The sequence below is a fragment of the Mustela erminea genome, chromosome 7, assembly GCF_009829155.1.
Source record: "Mustela erminea isolate mMusErm1 chromosome 7, mMusErm1.Pri, whole genome shotgun sequence".
Taxonomy (NCBI): Eukaryota; Metazoa; Chordata; class Mammalia; order Carnivora; family Mustelidae; genus Mustela; species Mustela erminea.
Window position 1 is genome coordinate 127,339,833 of NC_045620.1, and position 16,022 is coordinate 127,355,854.

The 16,022-nt window shown below is 53.6% G+C and overlaps 1 protein-coding gene across 1 annotated transcript; it reads left to right on the forward strand.

Moving 5' to 3' along the window:
* The first annotated feature begins 353 nt into the window (after positions 1–353).
* Positions 354–7,590, forward strand: OSR1 (odd-skipped related transcription factor 1). The gene is made up of 3 exons (XM_032353235.1): positions 354–670; positions 5,198–5,897; positions 6,648–7,590. Exons 2-3 carry the CDS (start codon positions 5,230–5,232, stop codon positions 6,781–6,783), a joined length of 804 nt encoding a protein of 267 aa, XP_032209126.1. The 5' UTR covers positions 354–670; positions 5,198–5,229; the 3' UTR covers positions 6,784–7,590.
* Positions 7,591–16,022: the final 8,432 nt, after the last annotated feature.

A 16,022-nucleotide genomic window follows, 5' to 3' on the forward strand; every position in this document is an offset into this window, starting at 1 on the left:
TGAGTACCCCCCTCCCGCCCGCCCCCCAACGCTGCACAGGCTGTGTCCCAGGCGAGCAGGAATAGGACCTCGAAAGCGCAATTTCAGCCTGCTCTCCTCCGCTTGAGGCTGTTTCCTCTAGCACGTCAGGGGTGCCCCGTGGGCCTAACAAAGCAAAAGGGGTCGCACCGGACTGAAAAGCAGAGGACGCAGGTCCCGGGAGGCCGGGGCAACGTGAGCGCAGCTGCCAAAGTCGGCTGCCCCGGTCAGCAAAACTTTGTCCCCCACTGCGCAGGCGCAGGGCAGGGTTGGGGGACAGGAGAGGGAGGGGAGGAATCCTGAGGCAAGGGGAGGAGGGAGGAGGGAGGAGGGTGGTGGATTAAAATAAGTAGGCGGCTCGGTGCTAAGGGATGAGTGAGTCGGAGCTCGGTCTCTCCCCAGCAAGTTCTCAGCCGCTCCCGGTTCAGACCCAACCAGGGAGCCCCGAGCGGGGCTCACCATCCCCCGAAGGGCAGGACTCCGGGGCAGTCGAGCGCTCCCGCGTGTCGGGCGCTCCGAGTCCCCGCAGCCGGAGAGGGGCCGGGACTCTAGAGCTCCGGGGGTGCCTGTGGAATCCAGCGCCTCTGGCTTCCCGGGTCCCCCGCAGCGGAGCCCCAGGGAGGCCCTCAGCCCGGGACCGCCGCGGAACAAGGTAACTGCCGTCCTGGGAGCCCCTGCTCGGCGAGGTTCGGAATGCGGGCAGCTCTCCCGGGTCCCCTGTCACAGTGCGGCGGGTGTCTCCTCTCTCTGGGTCCCTGAAGGAAGCTCCTCTTGCTGAACGAAGGCTGCAGGACCTTTGTGAAAGTGAGAGCAGCTGCAGCCCGGGGTGGTTGGGGGTGCTGGCTCGGGACTTCCCGCGCGGGGTCTTCGGCCTCTGACCTCCGGGGAATGAGGGGGCGGGCCTCCACTCCTGCTGGTCGCGCGGCCAGGCTCCAAGGACTCCGCGGCGAGATGCCCGCGGACTTCGGAAGTCAGCCTGTGGGCCCCCCTCTGAGAAACCGAAGAAACTTCAGCGGGCACAAACTTTCCCGAGCTGCACGCCTAGCTCAGTCTGACCTACTTTAGCTGACGAAGAAGGAAAAGAGAGTGGATGGATGGCCAGGGCCGCAGCCGACCGCGCCAGGGACAGGTGCATGCCCCAGCTAGGTCGCGCTTTTCGTGCAAGTTTCTTTTTTCTTTTCTTTTTTTCTTTTTCGGAGTTGCGCTCAGGTATCAGGCCGGCTTCACCGGGAACGCAGGGCCGCACTCCTGCTCTGACTTTGGGGTGTACTCTCTAGGTTCATTGCTCTATGCAGTCAGGGCCTGGGGAGTAACCCGCCTCTCTTTTCGGTGCAGGGAAGCGCTCAGGGGGGCGCGAACACTTCTCAATTGGAGACCCGCACGCCAAAGTAGTGGAAACGCTGTGGGTGCCCTGAATGTCTCCGGTTTGGGGCTTATAAGGGAAGGATTCGTTTCCTCCCCGGACTATCCCTTAACTCAGCCTTCGGGAGAGAAGAGGGAAGTCGAAGGAAAGAGGGAAAGAGGTGAGGGGCTGCCTGCAGAACTGCTTTCTTTCCCGAAATGTTTCTGATCCGAAGAATGAAAACCCACAGCAAGTCCTTTTTCAGCAGCTCGCGTGGTAGCGGGATAGGCTCTCAGGGTGTAAAGTAGCTCCGAGGGTTCCTTTGTTGCCACAATTTGGTAAATTTCAACCGGGCTAAGAGCGGCGCGCTGGCTTTTGGGAACAGAAACCACGTGCAAAGCTAGTTGCTCTCCCAGGATCATGGCCTCCGGGAGAAGAGAAGGGGCTGACAGGGACAGGGGACGACCAGTGGGTAGATGTTCTATCCTAGGCTCCTCGAACTGAGTGCGGTTTCATTAAGATTGGGGAACAGATCGCTAAGGATCCAGCCCGCGTTTAAATGCCAGGGGATGGCCGCCTAGCCGAAGGGTTCGTTTGATCTCGTTTGTTGGGAGAATTCAACAAAGTATCCCGTGGTGGTTAGTCCTCCCACCAGGGGTCTGGACGCCTGTCACCACGAGTGTGTTGGGCATTCGATGTCAAGGATGATTTTCTGGGGCTGCTGCTGGGCTCCTTCAGGCGCAAGCTCGTGGAGCTCGCTCGGTCCTCATTAATGCAAGCAGTTAACTCGCTCACGCTCAATTAGCCCCGAATAAACCACTTTAATAGACTGCACACTTCATTAATGCCTGGCGTAGGGCTGGCTGCAGACCTGGGATGGGCGCTCCACCGCGCGAGCGAAGCAGCGCTGGCACTGCGCAGGGGACCCAGGCTCGGAAGCGCGAATTGCTTTTGCTGCGTGTAGTCGGGATCTTTCCCCGCACCTCCCGGGTCCCTTGGCTCCAGCTCCTTTCCAAGTGGATGCCTGGTCCTCGTGTTTAAAAATTTAAAGCGTTCACACAAGGGTCCCGGGAGTCAGGGCAACGGGACGCGGAGGGGCTGGGAGTTCGTCCATCCTATCCGGGTGGAAAGGCGAGTGTGAGATTATGTTTTTCTCTTAGTTGACCGCCTGAAACCGGATCTTGCATTTGGCCCATTCTTGGTACTAGTGTTAAGGAGCCACGTTTCGAACGAATTTCGTCCCGGGGAAAGTCGTTGGCGAGAGCCTGGGGATCCCTGGCCTCCGAATGCGGCAGAAAATAAGAAACTGGCTGCGCTGCTGAAGAAAATAAATTGAGTGTTGGGGGAAACAAGATCGGGCAGATAGCCCGGAAAGGTTGGTTCCCAAGAGCTGTGATGGCGGCGAACGCCCCCTCCCCCTACGGAGCCCCTGGTCTTCAGGGCTCCTAGGAGTAGGCGAGGAAAGGCCAGGTTAGTACCCGGCGCTGGTGGGTTTCCCACCCGGGCAGCGAGCGGGCTCGGGCCCTTGTGCAGCCCAGAGCCCCGCCGCCACCGCCGCTCGCTTGGCTGGGGATAGGCCGAGCACCAAGAGGAGCAAGCTGGGGCCAGGGTGGCGCCGGGCTGGCCCCGGGAAGCCGGAGATAAGGATCTGATTTCCAGCGCCTGGAGGGGAAGAAGAGGTGACAGCAAATCAAAGAGCGCTCACCTCGCCTAAGTCTGGGCCAACCTTTGAAGTTGGCGAATCTTGCTTTTTCCCTTCTCCCTCCTCGTTCCTCCCCAACCCCAAAGGGCGCCTGCTTCCTCTCTGGCCCCTTTCGTATTTTGCTTCGCAGTGTCTTAGCGCTCTAGGATGATCACGGGGTGCCAGTGAGCAAAGCATCAGAGAAGACTGGTCCCAAGTTCCAGGTTCTTCCACCCGCGTGGGCACTCCTGCTCCCCAGAAAGGGTCACTGTAGAGTTGTCCCTCCCCTAGTCTGAGACTGAATTAATTGCTGTCTTGACGCTGGGTTTTCAGACCATTGCTAAGTAACTTGCTGCTGAAAATTTTTGCAAACTCTCCGTGTTTTGCACCTTCCACCCCTAGCTGAACCTCTGTCCCTCCTGGACCACTATTCGCCAGTGACCTCTTCTGCCAGCTTCCAAGGGAAAGCGTTTCGGGGTCCGGATTGTCCTTAGTCCTTCCTGAATGGGCAGGGAACTCTCCCATTAAAAGCTTTGCGGCAGTGAAAAGCTGTGGAGTCTCCGGCTGGGCCTTGTGGCCTTCCACCGAGGGTCAGCTAGGCTGGGGAGATTGTCTGGGCGGCGTCAATGTCTGCCCGAGGAAGGAGCACAGCAGCACCCTGCACATTCAGGGAGGGGGACTTACTGAAGATTAGAGGAGCAATCTGATGAAGAGAAGAGGGGGAAATGAGGAGTAAAGAAACAAGTGGGCAGCAGGGGATTGAGACAGGCAAGGAGAGGGGCTCCCCAAGTACCTCCTTCTACAGTGACTTCTTAAGCAGCCCCCAGCTTGGGGCCCAAAGAGGTCAGCACTTGAGCCTCCCAAGGCCCCCATGTTCTTTCTACTTTCCTTCTCCGTTTTTGCTCCCACTGGACAGACTGAAAATTTGGAATGTCTGGGAGGTGTGGAGATGAAAGGTCTCTTCTGCAGAGCCCTGGTCTGTCCATGGAGGCTGGAGACCCCGACCAAGCCAGCCAGGAGATGCCCGTCTGCTGGTCACTTCAGCATCCTGGACTTGCAGTTGGAGGGGTAGAGATCAAAGCGGCCGAGACCCAGTCTCAGTGCTCCAGCCCATGGGCATACCCATCTGCCCAGGTGTCACAGCACAGGGAAACATCCAGAGAACCCAAAGACACTGAGCCCTTTAACATGGGGTACGGAAGGGTACTGAAGCTCCCTCCTGTGTGCAGGCGGATGTCTGAATGAGTAAATGAATGTGGGTGTCAGTGTCCTTGCTGAAAAGAAGGTGAGCCCCAGGGGCTGAGGTAAGGAGTCAAGTCCAAGAGCTGAGAGGGTGGTGTCAGCTGGGCTCATTAATAGTGAGGCAGAAAAGCAAATCTGATTTCCAAGGTGAGCCTTTTGAGGAGAGAGATAACATGGCTTCTGGAAGCCAGTTGAGGATCAGCTCGTAGAGCTTAATGCCCAGGAGGCTGGAGACATAGAGATGTGTGTGTGTGTGTGTGTGTGTGTGCTGTCTCTCTGTGAGGCCCCTCATGGGTTGGGTGTGATCCCCTGTGTGTGCATGTGTGTGCTCACATGCACATGTGTGACCACATTCAGGCAGTTCCTGCATTTTGTCGGGTAGCACAACACTGATCATCTCCGTTTATCTTTGCACCTTGTTGCCAACTGCTCCAGAACGTGTGAATCCCTGTTTATCTGTCGTTGTGCTTTTCTCTGTTTGTTTATCTGCCCATGATTGTGGAAGTGTGCTTCCAAGTTCCTGTTCTCTTTGCAGGAGACTGCAGTTCTGTGTTGACTCAGGCTTGTGTGGATGTAAATTTCCACAAGCCAGTTTCCCTGTGCTCCTGCCTTTCTCAGGGATCTGGACGCTGGAGGCCCTCCCTTCAGTTCATTGAGCTGCGTAGGATTTAGTTTCCCCGCTGGTTTCTGTAGCAAGTTGTGTGTCTCTGCAAAGGCCATCTGGAGGGAGCCCTCGCATCAGAGAGGGTTCCATCTTCTCTGTGAGGGCAGTGGGTTCCCTCAGTGGGGTCTCAGACTTTCAGCATCTGCCCTGGGGGACAGGGAGGGTGTGGTGGGGCTGGGATCCAGAAGGAGGACCACCTACCCTGAACTTCTCTTTTTCTCTCCCTTCTTTTTTCTCCTTTCTTTTGCAGATTGAGATTGAGAACCGAGGGCAACTACCACAATGGGCAGCAAAACCTTGCCAGCTCCAGTGCCCATTCACCCGTCTCTGCAGCTCACCAACTACTCCTTCCTTCAGGCAGTGAACGGCCTGCCCACCGTGCCCTCGGACCACCTGCCCAACCTGTACGGCTTCAGTGCATTACACGCCGTGCACCTGCACCAGTGGGCGCTGGGCTACCCTGCCGTGCACTTGCCTCGCTCCTCTTTCTCCAAAGTGCCTGGCGCTGTGTCCAGCCTGGTGGACACACGCTTCCAGTTGCCTGCCTTTCCCTGGTTTCCTCACGTCATCCAGCCAAAGCCCGAGATCACCGTGGGAGGCAGCGGCCCCTCCGCGCTCAAGACCAAGCCACGCTTTGATTTTGCCAACCTGGCTTTGGCTGCCACGCAAGAAGATCCATCCAAGCTTGGCCGGGGGGAGGGCCCCGGGTCCCCCGCTGGTGGGTTGGGTGCCCTCCTGGATGTAACCAAGCTGTCCCCAGAAAAGAAGCCCACAAGGGGACGCCTGCCTTCCAAGACCAAGAAGGAGTTCGTCTGCAAGTTCTGTGGCCGCCACTTCACGAAGTCCTACAACCTCCTTATCCACGAGCGGACGCACACGGATGAGCGACCCTACACCTGTGACATCTGCCACAAAGCCTTCCGGAGACAAGACCACCTACGGGACCACAGGTACTGCGGGTGGCCCCCGGAAAAGCTGTCTGTCTGTCTGTCTCTGTCCTCCCAGTCGTCCTCCCTAATGAGGCGGTTGGTGAGCCCAGCTCTGGCTCCAGGCATCAGAGTTTCTGGGAATTCTCTAACATAGCAAAGGAAGCCCGACAAGGCTCAGCGTTCTTGGAGCATGGGTGGAGAGGGCCTGGGAAGACTAAGTCGGGTCTCCATGAGCTCCAGACAGGCATGCACAGCTGCCTCACCTGCTCTCCCGTCCGCAGCTCTGTCCAATACAAGTTTCTGCGGTGATGGAAAGTGGGACCCTTGACACGTGTCCCCACCGAGCACTTGAAACGTAAAACTAGTGAGACAGCGAGATGAACTTTTCAGTTTTCCCGAACATTAATTTTCATAACTACGTGTGGCTAGTGGCTGCCAGCTTGAACGGCGCAGCTCCATTGCCCCCTCCCAGGTCCGCTCCTTCACCTTTATCGTTAACCCAGGCCTTATAAGGAAACCGTGCTTGTCCCTGGGGGAAGGCAAGGCTGGGCCTAGCCGGACCAGCCGATGGGTCAGACCTGGTCTATGGGTTTGCTTCTCTTCCGTACCTGACTCACAAACTTCTCATGTTGCCCACTCCACACTAGGTACCCCCCACCGCCCCCTTTCTTTTGAGGGCAAGTACCTCATTGCTGTGGGAGGAGATCTTGGATAACTGTTTATAACATTACATCATTTTGCAAAGATTAATTTCTCTGTTTTTGCTTTCAGATATATTCACTCCAAAGAGAAGCCTTTCAAGTGTCAAGAGTGTGGGAAAGGATTCTGCCAGTCCAGGACTCTCGCTGTCCACAAGACGCTACACTCACAGGTGAAGGAGCTCAAAACCTCCAAGATCAAATGCTAAAGAGAGCCTCTGGGTCACCAGTACCCTGGGTCACGCTGCCCCCTCGTCCGGAGGGACCAGAAGCCGAAGGCCACTCCGGCGGGCAGCATGAGGGGTTCCCGGGAACTTTCCCCATCCCAGACTTGTCCCCTGGGTCCCGGGCGCACGCGGAACCCGAGAGTCCCGCCTCGAGCCATGACCCCAGCCGCCCGGGCGGCTCCCCCAGGACGCGGCTAAAGTCTTGGCCAAAAGGCGGTACTCACATGGCGGAAGGGAAAATGCATTTAAAAAAAGAACGAAAGCTCCGCGGAGCCGTAGCGGCGCCTCTCCCAGAAGTATTACTTTTTCTATTGTTATTTTATACGTTTTCTTTATTATTTTTTTCTTTGACCATATAAGCTTGTAACTCTGCCTGCGGAGAGAGAGAGGGGAGAGGGAAAGGAGTTCTGCGCCTTCGCAGCTCCCACCCCCTCCTCCCGTCCCCATCCCCACTCCCGGGAGCCTGCAAAAGTGTAATCCGTGTATCAGCTTCAGCAGCCCGGCCCTGGGGCCGCGGGGCCGCGGACGCTCCCGCCCTGCACCGCCGCGCGACCGTGTGCCCGGCTCTCTGACTCCGACGGCAGGGCGGGGGGCCTTGGGGCCTTGGGGCCTGGCCTGGAGGGGGCCCGGTCTCCGGCTCCCCTGCTCCGCCGCCAGGTCACCACGAGCGAGCAGCGGGCTAGGAGCAGGGCGTTGTATTGCGATTGGCACTTTATGCTGACCATCGGTAACAGACATTTATCACTGGAGTTTTTTTAAAATATGAAATAAACGGTTATTTTACAGGCATTGCAGGATGGGTGTTTTCCCTCCCAAACACAGGAAACTGGGATGCTCCTTTCCTCGAGAGGAGCAGGTTTCCCTACCCTCCCCAACCTGTCCCGCTTCTCGAAACCCCCGCCTTATTGAGGCGCTAGGGCTGGGGTGGATGCAGAAGCCTCCTCTCTCCCTGCATTGGTCTTTCTCGGAACCCGTCCCATGTTTATTTTCTTACTTCACTCCTCCATCGGTCTTGGGTCGCAGTGTCCCCACTCCTCACCTCCAAAGGGTGGGGGGTTATAAATAAGTCGGGCTTGCGGCCAAGCCGGTACGTTGGCCGTGAGAAATCTCCACGTCTCCGGGTGCCAGGGTCACTTAGGATCCACTAAGGGAACAGAATGTCACCCACCTCTCCAACCAAAGGTTCCGTACCGACCTCTGGCATCTGCTCTGGGACGGAAGGGGATGCCTTCACAGACAGCCTCAGGACCAGTTCTGTTCCCTGGGCCCCAGTACCCGGGGCAAGTGCACAATCCCCTCTGCCTCCCCAAAGCCCCAAACCTACAACCGCCCCCCCTCCCCCATTAGCATCCCCAAGACCCAGTTCTCTGCCTGGGGCTCGTCCCCTGCCCAGAGCACGGCTCCACGCCCGCGAAGATTCCCTACAGTTTTTAAAGCCTCGTTAGGAATGGCGGGGGCGGGCGCCCTGGGAGGCCCGGGAAGTTTAGGAGGGGAAATCTGAGTCCGCCCTCCACAAGTTGAACCTTCCCCGGGGCGTCTAGTTTTCCCACAATTAGAGGCCAGGCCGCCTGGGGCTCTCCTGCTCGGGGCGGGGCGGGGCTCCCCAGCTCCAGAGTCCTGACCGCGGGGCGGCGCAGGCGGTGGCGCCCGCGGCCTTTCCCAAGCCGCGCGCGCGGCCTCTCCGGCTTCCGTGCCCGGCTCTCGGCGGCCCCGTACAAGGCTGGGCCGGGCTTCCCTGCTGCCGGGACCCAAAGCCCCAGCCTCAGGCCGGGCCGTGCGGCCTGAGAAACGAAGCCCCCGCCGTAGGAGTTAAAACTCTCCAGCCTTTCACGGCGCCGTCCCCACCTCCTCTGGGCAAGCCTCCCCGCGCAGTGCGGGCTTGAACTCCGCGGTTCCGGAACCCAGCTTGCCCCTGTGGCCTTGACTGGGCCCGCACTGATGAGCCCGGCCTCCCTCGGAGCCACGCTGCCCCCTGCTGGAGACGCCTGAACGGGCGGCCGGGGACGGGGGCACCTCACTGCATCCTGCCCACGGCTCATTTACATGAACTCTCTAGATGAACTCTCCGCTGCAGGCCCCGTCCACCGCTCATCTAGATGTCTGGTCTTGCCCTCAAAACCTTCTTGACCGGTCCCACGGCCCACTGCAAATGAGGACTGTCCACTGCCGGGTTTGAATCGGCTTGGGGGATCTCCCTAGGGGAGCAAGATCACAGCCCTTCTTCCCCCTGCTTCATAAGGACGCTCCCCAGGAAAGAAACGGAGTCTGGATCCCAGAGAACTGTGATTTCTGGGCGCAGAGAGGGAAGGTCAGTCAGTGCATTTTGGGTTTTGACGGCTTTAGCCAGCCAGTGCCCGCTATAGTAAGGTGTGCACTTGGCCATGGCTTATGTTAGGGCCCATGGCAGGAGCCACGTCGGTTCTTTTATGAGCTCCGTGAGGTCGGGGAGACGTGGCTGCTCTAAGATGACAGTGCCTGGGTACATACAGCTGCCAGGGAAAGCTGTGGGCACCTGTGAGAACCTGTGAGAGCGTCTTCCTCAGTTCCTGGCTCTTTTCTGTGTTCCACCTATTTCAAGGATTTACTTCTGCTGCCGCCCTCGCAGCCCCCGCATTAGCCACCTCCCAGGCCCCCAGGACATCAAGAGCCTCTGGAGTGAGCCACCCGCCACGGATATGGAGGAGGTTTGCAGGCGAGGTTTTCCCATTTTGGCCCACCCCACCTCTAGTAACCTGAATCCCCTTCCTTCGGCCCCTCCTAGATCCTGCAGTTGAGAGACTTTCCATATCAATTGTGTATTCTTAAAGGATGGATTCCCAGCACAGGGTTTATAGAGAGGCGCTGAGAGTGGAGCAGGGTACCCTCAAAAGACCTCCTCTGACTCAGTGCCTCCACCTTGCCTTGCCCGACCGACCAGTGGCTATCATTCTGATGGACCCAGAAGCCACTTCTCGGCCTAGCTCTCTGCGTCTATATCCTGACAGTGATTTCATGGATTGCGTAGTAACAGCACAACAAGTGGAAGGGCAGGCTGGGGCTGCAGGCCCCCAGACACCCCACAGGCTACAATTCCCAGGCAACATGGTTGGGGGAGGCAATTTCCAGCTCTCACTGTGCGGGTAGCAAGAAAAGGCAATGAGAATGCCGGAAATGCTTGGATGGGTTTTATCGCTTGCCCACGCTGCAAGGGAATCCCCCCCCCCCAAGATCCCATTCGTCTCCACCCCCATCCCCACCCCCACCCTGACTCCAGTCTTCAGACGTTAAACTTCTTTGGTCTCAGGTCCCCAGTGTGACTTAGGTCGGTTTTCGGGAGTGAAGGAAAAGAGAGGAGAGTTCAGCTGGGGCCCTCCCCGAAGCCGCTAGGCTAGCTGTTCCTGTGAGGACTAAGTGCCAGGGCGGGGGGAGGGGGCTACTACTCGGCGGGACCTCTTTGCTGCTGGGCAGAAGGCTCAAGAGACCTTCGAGGCACCCTGGAGCTTCCTGGGGCTCGCTCTGGGAGATCAGTAGCACTCGGGGTGAAGAACAGCTCGAGGGGCTTCTCCCCAAGAGGAACACATCAAGGTTCCACCTCCTCCTTCCGAATGTAGTCACGGGTCTGGGGCGTAGGATGGGCCATTTTTTCTTGCGAACCTCTTGGCCGCGGGAGTCAGAGCTAACATAGGGTCGGGGGGAAGGCAGAAATACCACCTCAGCTCCAAGAAAATGGAACCTTTGAGAGCATACGCAACCCCCACCCCTGGAATCTTGGTGCCTCCAGAGCCGGCTCAAAGGCATCCCGCCCCACTTGCCACAGAACTAGGGCGCTGTGATGTCACACAGGCCGCTGGCAAGAGATGCCAGGGCTCCGCCAAGTCTACGGCGGTATCTCATTTATGCAGTTCGATGACGTCACAGACTAGCGGCGATACTGCGACTCCCACATTTCCCGGCCCCGCCCTGCGAATCCTGCCAGAAGCGCGCGGAGAATCGGTTCGTTCCCGTACAATAGGGTGCGCCGACCCGGAGCGCTTGTCGGGACCCCGAGTGGGGGAGAGTGCCCAGCAGCCCCGCTCCGGAATCTCGCGGCTTAGAATGCTCCCCAGGCTCGTAGGATTTCAGAGCACCAGGGACTACAGGATACTAGCCCCGCCCACATTGCCCCGCCCCGCCCACCGCCTTCACCACTGCGCAAGCTCTGCGCGCAGGCGCAGAAGGAACTCGTCGCCCAGCACCGCAAGCCCTGGAGTTTGCGGTCCGGCGGCGCTACTTGGGCTGTCGCTCCGGGCTTGTGTCCCGCTTTCGGGTGTAACGAGCACAGAGTATCCCTGGCCCAGAGGGCTCATCCTACTATAGGTCTTTATGAGCATTAGAGATATTAACGCCGAAGGAGGCAACTCTGGGTTAATGCGGGCTTGAGACCGTTGGAGTCCCTATGGCGCCTCGAATCCAACGCTGCCGTGGTCTGTCGGAGGTCCCTGGGGTTTGAGCCGAGAGGGATGGTGCGGCCCGCCCCAGCCCCAGATCCAGTGCGGCCCCAGCCTTTTCGAGCAGGGTTTTCGAGGCAGAGGTCTCGGTCTCCAGTCCAGCGGAGCTCTTGGACGCACAGGCTTGGTCACCCGCCCTGCCGCCCTGCGGTTCAGCCTGGCTTTCTGGGACGCTGCGAGCACCAGACTGATGGTTGGGCCCACGTTCCATATGTTTCAGATGAAAAATTCACTATGGACGTGAGATAGGATGGGGGGAATCAAACCGCATGTCAGTGGCAGAGGAAGAATTACAAGCTGCGTTTTTTTTATGAGGCAAGGGGCCTGAAGACCCAGTTGTAGCTTTTCCTGCCACTTAAAAGGTCAAAGTCATATACATATTTTCTCAATCGTTTATTCACCACTGGAACCAACAACTGGGCCCTAATGTGTTGCGAAACAACTTTGACGTTTGTGAAGCCCCATGTAGAGGTATTAGAAATGCTCCCCTCAGCATTCCGAGGTAGCCTGCCTCCCAAGCTGCCTTAAGAGAATCTTCTCCCGTCTTTACTTTCTCATCACCCGGAGATAATGAAATGGGATGGAAGAAGGATGTCACCTGGACTGGTGGTCATGAAACTTCCCAGAAAATTTGAAAGAAGCCGCCTTTAATTAACTCCATGGAGACAGATGGATAAATCAGTTCACAGATTATTGTTACATTTGCTTGAGAGAGGAAGGTGGGAGACAAAATGTAAGTGCCCTACTTACCACCCCTTTGTGGCATATGCCTGGGGAGAAGAAAAAAAAAAACAACTTGGGGCAGACTGAGGTGTCAGGCAGGGCAGGGGCCTGTACACGTGGCAAGTGTGACGGAATAAGTCGTGGTGGTTTTGGGGGGGCTCTTTCACTTTGCAAATGCGCCCGCTCGCAGTTTTTGGATACATGCTTTCTTTGATTTCTACCAGCATGTCCAGAGCCTACAGATAGTTGTACACTGTTGTTACATGGACAGATCTATAGGAATGTTCCTCTTCACCAACCACTTGAGCCCTGGTTATCTGATACCACTCTTGGCCATTTTGCTTGGCCAGTGCTGGTTCCAGCTCCAGCAATCAGAAAATAGAAGGACTTCGAAAAGTGGGATGGATGGACAAATGGAGTGAGTTTTGTTTCTTATTTCTAAACATGGATCTTAGCAGCTCAGCCATCTCTGGGGAGGTGTAAGCATAATTAATTTTCAATGTTTGGTTTGATCTCTTGCTTGTGAGATAAGATAAGGGATTTTGTTGTAACAGCGGCAGGGATGGGTTCCTTTTTGTCAGTGGTAGGAGTAGGTGCCACTTGGAGACTGTAGGTAGATGGCGGCATGAGAAATTTTTATAGGGGACATGAAATAAAGCTAGAGGAGATGGAGCAGGAATCACTAGATTCTTTATCTCTCAGAAGACCAAGGACGGAAAATGAGCTTCCAGAGAATCCAGGCCTTGCCTGAAATAATGAGATTTATTTGGGAGTTTGGTTCACTTTTTTTTTTCTTTCTTTTTTTTTTTTTTAATGTTTTGTTAGTCACCATACAGTACATCATTAGTTTTTGATGACCTGGGTCAAGAGCTGAACATGTCTGTGCAGAATTCAGAATATCTTCAGTATCTCACAGCATACATAGCTCCTCATATAGGTCTATGGTGGGCGAAGAACCAGGGAAGTTGTGGTGCTGTGCCTGTCAGGGACAGTTTCTATTAGGGCTTTGTTAGAGAGACCTGCCCTCACGGAAGTATTTGAGCAGGATCACCCCAATGTGAGTGGAGTCGCTCAGAGAGTTCTTGTTAACTATTACAGGGATCTGTGTGCCATTGACCTATCTTTTAAATCTTTTCATCTTCTATGTTCTTTCTAGTTTTTTAATTTCTTAGTCTTTTAATTCCTAACTTTGGTACTTGAGTGTGTTAAAAAAATCCTACCATGATGATGGAATTGTTTTTTGGTTGGAGTTCTAATATATATGGACATGTACAGGTTTGTTTCTCCTTGACAGCAGTACTCATGGGAGAGTCCTCAGTGTGGCGTTGGGGACCATGGCAGTGACTGGGGCTTTACCACTTTGGGAAGAGTGTGGGGCCCTGCTAGGGCTTCTCCAGGCAGGAAGCCAAGCAAGCTTTTGCCCCTGGCAAATGATGCTTTATTTTAACTATCGTTAAGTATGTATTTAACTGGGCTAGGGAGGATTAGGAGTGTTGGGGGGAGGGCACTGGATTTTGATGTTTCCTTAGCTTTCTTCTCCCATATTTTAATTTAAATATTTCCAGGCATACAGAACAGTAGAGGGAAATTTATACTGAACACTCACTCATCCACCATCGAAATCCCACAATTAACATTTTACTATACTTGCTTTATCACATTTCCTTCCACCACTTCATCCCTCAATCGTTTTTGTTTTTTTAAATGAAAATTTATAAATACAGAATAATTGGAAGAATAGGAGAAAGAACACTCTCATATCTTCTTCATAAAGTCAACAATTGATCATGTTTTGTTATATTTCTCTCTTGCTGTCTTTCTTCCTGAACCGTTTAAAAGTTAGGTTCAGGGGCGCCTGGGTGGCTCAGTGAGTTAAGCCTCTGCCTTTGGCTCAGGTCATAATCTCAGGGTCCTGGGATGGAGCCCTGCATCAGGCTCTCTGCTCAGCAGGGTGTCTGCTTCCTGCCCGCACACCCCCTACCACCTGCCTCTCTGCCTACTTGTGATTTCCATCTGTCAAATACATAAACAAAATCTTAAAAAAAAAAAGTTAGGTTCAGACTTCATTATATTTTAGCCCTAAATAATTCAGCACACATATTTTAGGAGTAAAGGTATTATTCTATATTACCACACATTGTTATCAATAATAATTTTGCCTAATATCAAATGTCCCATCCACATTAAAGTTTCCCCCAATTTTCCCACCATTTGAATTTTTAGAAATCAGAGTTTTTCACATTGCATTTGTGTCTTTAACATCTTTTAATCTAGAACAGTTCTGATTTTTTTTTTAACTTTAATTTGAATTCAGTATAGATTTATGGGAAGTTACAGTCATAGTATAGGGAAGTTCCAGGTACCCTTCCCCCATTTTCTCCCATGGTTACACCTTGTGTAAGGATAATGCAATATCCTAAGAAAATTGATGTTGGTACCATGTATGTGTGTAGTTTTATGTTGTTTCCCCACAAAAATAGGAATAGGTAGATTCTACCTCTTCTACCACCATAATGAAGTTGCAGAACTATAGAATCAGCACAAAGATCCACTGGTATCAGTGCTTTAGAGTTTGAGTGAATGTAGAAACCTTACCTCCTGTTGTGGACCGAATGTGTCCCCTCCAAATCCCTGTGATGGAATCCTCACCCCCTGAGTGATGTTATTAGTAAATGGGGCTTTGGGTCTTGAGGGTGGAGCTCTCACAAATGGTGTTAGTGCCCTTGTAAGAAGGGGCTTGGGGAAGCTTGCTTCCCTTCTCTCTGCTCAAGACCATATTGGGGGACACAGCAAGAAGTTAGCTATCTACAAACCAGGAAGAGGACTTTCAGCAGACCCTGCATCTGTTGGCACCTTGATCTTGGACTTCCAGGCTCCAGAACTGTTAGAAATAAATGCCTGTCCTTTTATGCCAATGAGTCTGTGGTATTGTTAGAGCAGCTTGACCTAAAACACCAAATTTTAAGCACTTTTATGTTCCCTGTTTATTTCTTAAATATTTCTTCTACATACACTGACGTCCAAGTCATACAATGTTCTGCTTTTTTGCTTTGACCATCAAACATAATTTAGACAACTGAAGAGGAGAAAGTCTATTGTATTTAGCCATGTTTTTGCTTTAAAAATTTTTCCCCCTTCTTCATAGCTTTAGTTTCCTTCTTTTAGCATTTCCTTTCTGTTTGGAGAACTTTTTAAGCCATCATTTTAGGATAGGTTTGGTGGTGAAAAATTTTCATAATTTTCCTTCATCTGAGACTGTCTTTATTTTTCCTTCATTCCTGAAGGATAATCTCACCAAGTACGGAATTCTGGGATGATAGTTCTTTCTTTTCAGCACTTGAAAAATGTTGTGCTACTTCCTATTGAAAGTTTTAAAAATTCCAATGAATTTTTTTTTAATACTGAAATTTCCACATTTTTAAATATATTCCATTTCTTTGCTGAGACTTTCTACTTTTCAGCTGTTGCAAGGGTTCGTAATTGTTCATTAAAGTATTTTTATGATGGCTGCTTTTATATTCTTGTTGATACTTGAACATCTGTGTGATCTTGATGTTGATGTGTGTTGATTATCTTTTCTTTTTCAAGTTCAAGTTTTCCTGGTTCTTGGTCTGATGTGTAATTTCCTTTTGTGCCCTTGAAATTCTTGGTTTTGTGTTATGAAACTCTGGTTCTTATTTTAATCTGAATTGCTGTGACATGGTGGGAGAAGGGGAGCTACCTCACTAATATCGTGTGGGGTGGATGTCCAGCACCCCCACTTGGCTTCCTTGGCACCCTGGGAAGAGAGGGGTTCCATGCTGCTACTTGGTAGAGGTGAGATTTCAGGTTCCTCTCTAGGCATCCACTGACACCATCTAGGCTAGGAGGGGAGAGATCCTTTTTATTGGTCCTTTTGGTTGTTCCCACATGGCTTCTGCTGGGGGTAGGGTGGAAGGCCTTGTTACCTATCGGCCGTGATGCAAGTTTGGTTGCCTGCTCAGTCTTCTCAGATACACCCGGATAATGCAGGGAGGAACCCCCCTTTGTAGG